At 36.5% G+C, this 6,878-nt stretch overlaps 1 protein-coding gene across 1 annotated transcript; it reads left to right on the forward strand.

Annotated features, from left to right (window-relative positions):
• Positions 1 to 278: 278 nt before the first annotated feature.
• On the forward strand, positions 279 to 6,485 carry LOC143859442 (receptor kinase-like protein Xa21). Its single transcript, XM_077370150.1, has 3 exons — positions 279 to 2,991; positions 6,147 to 6,385; positions 6,447 to 6,485. Exons 1-3 carry the CDS (start codon positions 279 to 281, stop codon positions 6,483 to 6,485), a joined length of 2,991 nt encoding a protein of 996 aa, XP_077226265.1.
• Positions 6,486 to 6,878: the final 393 nt, after the last annotated feature.

Raw genomic sequence — 6,878 nt, forward strand, 5'->3', positions numbered from 1 at the left:
AGCCTTTTGTGGACCACTTCGAAGGGAAAAAAAATCAATACTTGGAAATTAGGAGTGGACACATGGAAGGGAAAAAAACAAAATCGTAGACCAAAATGGAAATTAGGAGCCCGAATTCCACAAGACCAAAATTACTCGAGTTAAGAAAAAAAAGAAAGATAAAATGAAATTGGCAGTAAATGCACCATCATTTCTTTCTATATAAGGGTCTAGTGAGATGAAATAAAATTTGGAGACAAGAAAAAATCTTGTATTTGTTCAGCAGAAGAAGAGCTTCAATGAGGATGGAGCTTTGGTCATTTATCTTCTCTCTAAATCTCTTCTTTGCCATGAACGTAGTACATTCAAATTCTGCAACCACCACCACCTTACTTGGAAATGAAACCGATCGAATGGCTCTGCTCGCTTTTAAGGAGGGGATAACAAGTGATCCTCTTGGAGCCTTATCATCATGGAACCATACTCTCCATTTCTGCCACTGGAATGGAGTCACGTGCGGTCGGAGGCATCAACGGGTCACTGTATTGAACCTTAGTGGGCATAACTTGCGTAGTGGGCAGACCTTGGTGGGTACTCTATCTCCTGCCATATCCAACCTCACCTTCCTTAGGGAAATCCACCTCCAAGAAAACAGCTTCATTGGCCAAATATCCCAAGATATTGGCCGTCTATTTAGACTGCAACATCTTAATATGAGCCATAATTCCTTGGGAGGGGAAATTCCATCCAATCTCACGCACTGTAGGGACCTCAGAGTCATCCATTTGAGTTTCAATGAGTTGATAGGGAAAATTCCCATCCAACTTAGCACTCTACCGAAGCTATCCATGTTGTTTCTTCGTCATAATAATCTTACAGGGAGCATTCCACCTCAACTAGGGAACGTTTCATCTCTCATCTATCTCGATTTACGTGGAAATAGTTTGGTGGGACGCATCCCAGATGACCTGGCCCGAATTAATAACTTGAAACAGATCACCCTTTCTTCAAATTTATTATCTGGTACGGTTCCTTCCTCTTTTTATAATAATCTCTCGTTTCTTGAGGTCTTTGTCGTGGCAGTAAACCAGTTACACGGAACCATTCCAACCAACATAGGATTCTCTCTTCCTAAACTCAAATATCTACTTTTAGGAGGCAATCAATTTACCGGACACATTCCAAATTCATTATTCAATTGTTCAAGTCTTGAATGGCTTACAATGGGAGATAACCAGTTTAGTGGACCGGTGCCTGAAAATATTGGATGGGCAGAGAATCTGCTAATATTTGACTTGAGCTATAATTACCTAGGCCTTGGTAGAGCTGACGACTTGAAATTTATTACTTCTTTGACCAACTGTAGTAATCTACATGAGTTGTCCATACAGAGGAATCATTTTGTTGGCCTATTTCCCAACTCCATAGCCAATCTCTCAACTCACCTTTATTGGTTGACAATAGGACAAAACCAAATTTCTGGAAACATCCCTAGTCAGATCGGCAAGCTCATCAACTTACAAAATTTGGGTATATATCAAACCTTCATCACGGGTTCTATTCCCACTTCAATTGGGATGCCCCAGAACTTACAAAGGCTATACTTGGGAGAAAATCGTTTGTCCGGGAAAATCCCATACAATATTGGAAATATTACTCAATTGAGCGACCTCGATTTATCAGTTAACAACCTGCAAGGAAGCATACCTCCAAGTCTTGCAAACTGTACAAAACTTTTAGAATTGACGCTTTTTCAAAATAACCTTCGTGGTACGATACCAAAACAAATTATTGGCCTTTCTTCGCTATCAATACAACTCGATTTGTCTCAAAATTTTTTTACTGGTTCCCTCCCATCAGAAGTGGGTAACTTGAAAAATTTAGAGCGATTGGATGTTTCTCATAACAAATTGTCACGTGAAATCCCAAGCTCCCTTGCACATTGTAAGAGCATGCGAGAACTTTATATGCAGGGTAACACCTTCCGAGGAGATGTTTCGTCAGTTTTTACTACATTAACATCCATTGAAGTCCTTGATCTTTCGTTCAATAACTTCTCAGGGAAGATTCCAAAATATCTAGAGGGGTTTCAGTTTCTACGGTATCTAAACTTGTCTCTCAATAATTTTGAGGGTGAAGTTCCAAAACAAGGGGTCTTTGGAAATGCCAGTGCAATTTCAGTCGTGGGAAATGCTAATCTTTGTGGTGGTATCCCAGAATTAAAGTTGCCTACATGCCCAGTCCTAGCTAATGTCAGACGAGGAAAAGCCCATGTTTCTAGAGTAATCATCCTAGTAGCAAGTGCGGTTGCATGTTTGATTTTCTTATTGTGTGTCCCTGCTTCACTTTACTGGATAAGAAAGTTAAGGAAGAAACCATCTTCCCTATCTTCTATGGACGGCCGACATTTTAAGGTTTCTTATGCAGAGCTCTTTAAGGCAACAGATGGGTTCTCTTTAGCCAATTTGATAGGCAAGGGAAGTTATGGATCAGTGTATAAAGGAATCCTCAGTCGCATTGAAAATGTTGTTGCTGTCAAAGTGCTCAACCTTCACTTAAGGGGGGCTTCAAAGAGTTTCATAGCTGAATGCAACGCATTGAGAAACATTCGGCATCGAAATCTTGTGAAGATCATAACTTCTTGTTCAAGCATCGATTTTGGAGGTAATGATTTCAAAGCTCTCGTGCTTGAGTTCATGCCAAATGGGAGTCTAGAGAAGTGGTTGCATTCAAAATTAGATGGGCAACATCAATTAGGAAGTTTAAACTTCATTAAGAGACTAAACATAGCAATTGACATAGCTTATGCGCTGGATTATCTTCACCATCATTGCCATACACCGATTGCTCATTGTGATCTAAAGCCAAGCAACATTTTTTTGGATGAAGACATGAATGCTCATGTGGGTGATTTTGGGTTAGCCAAGTTTTATCCAAGAATCATTCAGAGCTCATCAGAAGACCAAAGCAGCACAACTGGATTAAAGGGAACTATTGGGTACATTGCTCCAGGTAATAATTTTATCAATTTTCGTCATCTGGTCTATTCTCAATGAGTTTTATAAAATATTTCTCACTTATTAGGTTTATAATGTACTGCAACAAAGGCTAAATTAGCACCCTTGAACCAAAAAAATTACTTGAAACCATTTCTATATTTATTGATAGAGTATATAAGAATGTTATTTTACATAAAGTAGTCTTGTACATGTCATTCGAATAATAGGCGGCCTTTTTTGTACCTATGCCCACGAGTTCTATATGCAAAATAGTCGTGTAGAAAATGCCGATCATGTAAATGTTTAAAAATTTATAATTTGGGAAAAATTCGGAGAAGTAATTATTCAATTATTCAATAAAATATCTAATATTATTAGAAAATTATGAGAAATTTTGTAAATAAATTTCCAAAAATTCCATGACTAATGTTTCTCAATAAAAAATAACCCTAAGATTTGGGTAATTACTAATATCACTATTAATTGTCTACAATATTTTTTAACATATCGTACCCTTTGTAAAGCATGGCCTATTCTTTTAGATGAGCAACTCCATAGTGTTACATTTAATATGAACTAATCTGTGTTACGTAAAATAGTAGCATTGTCATATTATAAATTGATTGATTATAAGTTTAATTTTTATTGCCTTATATTTTTTTGGGTCTTTAATGTGGTTAACAAAAAAGCTTATGTTGAAACCTCTTTGTGTGGCGTATGACCTACACTTCCCTCTAGACCTCAGTGGAGGATGGTTCCCACACTCAGAATCCTTGCTTTCTTTCTAGTAAATAGTTGTTTCTATTAATCCCTCGTTAATCATTTCAACTTTTGGTGATTTTTTTTAAAGAACAGTGGTTTGGAAAAAAATGAATTAGGTTCTCCAAAAGAGCTTGACCACATGACAAGCAACACTTTCCTACACTGGTTAGATGGTTCTAGACAAAGTCATGTCTGGGACTTAGATCTAGGGCTGCAAACGAGCCGAGCCGAACATTGGGGTGTTCGTCCTTAGCTCGCTTAGTTTGAGGCTCGGCTCGTGTTCGTGACGAGCTTTTTTTTTTTGGGCTCGTGTTCGGCTCGCCAAAATTCAACAAAGCACGAGCTTGTCTCGTTTAATTTAGTAAACGAACGAGCCGAGCCAAGCTAGGCTCGAGCTTGGTTGGGTTCGGGTTCTGCTCGTTTAGTAAACACATCAAATAATTACCATTAATTTATATATATATATATATATATATATATATATATATATATATATATATATATATAACGAACATAATCCGAGCTTTAAAGTTCGGCTCGGCTTTATGAAGCGAGCCTAAAAAGTTCACAAGCTTGTCCAAGCAGAACTATACAAAGCTCGAGTTCGGCTCGTTTATTTGACGAGCCTAATTTTTGGGGTCGGGTTCGGCTCGTTTAGTAAACAAATGAGCTCGAGCCGAGCTTTTAATGAGCCGAACCCAAACATGTTCGTGATCCGGCTCGATTAATTTGCAGCCCCACTTAGGGCCCATAATCCCTATGTGGCGATCCTAGAGTAATAAGTGGTGGATTACCTCATTCCTTCTAGGATTGGCTTATCCCTCACATGTTTCTCAAAATGCACCACTCTTCATGGAGGCAGTGCATGTGTCTAATCCAAGGAAGTTTTGGCAATCCTCGGAAGACAAAGGAGGGAGGAATAGGTAGAATAATTATATAAAGTAAATTTAGGCAATTGATCAGTGATTTTAGTAAGGCTACTTATATCCGCACGATCATCCTTTAATGGGTCAAACTCACCTTGTTTTTATTGTTTAACTAGCTATCAAAAGTTGTTACAATTCCAAAAAAAAACTCTCAGTAGCTCATTAAAAAGTGTAAAATAGTGTGAGTCTCCCTCATTATGAAACATGGTCATGCGGATAATGCGGATAATTGTAGCCTTTTGGTAACTATCCTAAATTCCTTTTGCCAATTATTCTAAATTTAAGGTTTTTGATAAATATAAGTCAAGGACGTTTCTAATAATTACTAATAATAAATACGAGACTTTTGGATTAACGTTGTTACTGAAATAGTGTTTCCCTTGGAAAGGAAGGTAAAATTATGCCATTTCCCTTTTCGAGACACGTTTGGTTGGCTTGCCCTATTCATTCTACTCCTTGTGTTTAATTGATTTTTCAACAATTGCCTTTTAAGTTGCCTCTCACAAGTCAACATGAAAGTGAAATTAAAGATGATATTTGAAACAATTTTTTGTTTGTACTTAGAAAATGAGATCATTTCACTTTCCTTCTACTTCTACTAATTTTTTACCTTATAAGTAGTATGAAGTTTAATTTGATCTACTTTTGTAGTGCTTTTGCATGTATAGCCACTGGTTGGTTTCAGATGAAAAATTCACGTTTAGAAATTATCATGGTCTAAAATTGGCTAGCAGTTTTGAGGATTACATAGGGGAATGCTATTCATCAGTTACATGACTTGATTGGCCAAAACCCATGTCATATGGATTCTTCTAAATGGGTAAAGTACCCGAGTGGGACATGTCTCAAATTGCATGAGTCTCTAAGACAGTCCTAGATCTCTTTTATCTGTTTTCTGTTTTTTTCTAGATGCTACTACGACAACTTTATAATTATCGCACATTTTGAATTTTACCCATCCTATTAATAATTTTCTTAAAAAGAAATAAAACATTATATCTACTTAACTTATTAAAATTTAAATTTATTACTAGTTAATATAATATTATTATGTGAAAAAATAAAATTTGAGAATTGATTAAAATATTCTGGCGATCTATAGATCATTCTTTTTTATGTTTACTGAATCTGACATTAGATACCCACGTCAGATTCTGACACTCGTACCTATACTAATCTGACATTAGATACCCACGTCAGATTCTGACACTTGTACCTATACTAATCCAACATAGGACATAACTTCTATGTTTTCTTTCAATGTGCAAAATCGTTTCTTATGTGTTTCTCTAAAAATTATAGACTCTTTCCATGCAACTTAGGTTTCTAAATGTGAAGAGATCATTCAATTAGCTATCATCTCTTTGATAAAATTTTCACCTTTTTTTCAAAATCAAACCTCATATTTACTTTTAGTTTCTAACTATTATCTTATATCCTTTATCACAACAAAAAGTGTAAAAGATGTGTGGAATTGTAGAATATGGGGCAGGTGGTCATGTGTCCACAACCGGAGATGTGTATAGCTATGGGATTCTTTTATTGGAGATATTCACTGGAAAGTGCCCCACAGATGACATGTTTAAGGATGGCCTAAGTCTTCACAAATTTGTCCAGTTGTCTTTGCCTGATCGAGTGATGGAGATTCTGGATCCGTTAATTCTTTTAGATGATGATGAAGAAAGAGCTACAAACGCTGCTGAGAATTACAATGATAAGGTATGCCGTTTGCAAGAGTGTTTGGTATCTTTAGTGAGGATTGGAGTGGTGTGTTCTGCAGAATCTCCGAGAGAACGAATGGAGATGGGAGGCATTGTAAAGGAAATGTGTTCAATTAGAAACATATATCTTGGTGCTAGGATCCATAGAGAATGATGAAATTCACTGCTACATCCGCTTTTGTTTCCTACTGGACAAAGATTACTATCTTACATGTAGTTTCTTCTATGTGTTTGTAAGTTAATGTTATATTAGATGCGATGTGGATTGTGGTGCCGCAGGTAGTACTTTTTTCTCATATCTATATTTTCTCCAGCTATTAATAAAAAATTATTATCAAATCTTGAGTGTGAAGGTTTCCATTGCAATACATTGATCATTCCATCATGAATTAAAAATAACATCACAAAGGATCTTTTGATCCTATGGGAGATTTATGGATGATGATTACTAGGCAATTAATTAAATCATGGTAGCTATGAACCATGTTGGA

The sequence above is a fragment of the Tasmannia lanceolata genome, unplaced genomic scaffold (assembly GCF_043159265.1).
Source record: "Tasmannia lanceolata isolate RefF3 unplaced genomic scaffold, GAP_Taslan_0.1 ptg000029l, whole genome shotgun sequence".
Classification (NCBI taxonomy): Eukaryota; Viridiplantae; Streptophyta; class Magnoliopsida; order Canellales; family Winteraceae; genus Tasmannia; species Tasmannia lanceolata.

Coding starts and splice junctions, on each gene's coding strand:
- LOC143859442 (XM_077370150.1), top strand. CDS start 279: ATGAGGATGGAGCTTTGGTCATTTATCTTCTCTCTAAATCTCTTCTTT. Junction 2,992..6,146: donor TATTGGGTACATTGCTCCAG/GTAATAATTTTA, acceptor GTGGAATTGTAG/AATATGGGGCAGGTGGTCAT. Junction 6,386..6,446: donor CTGAGAATTACAATGATAAG/GTATGCCGTTTG, acceptor TGTGTTCTGCAG/AATCTCCGAGAGAACGAATG.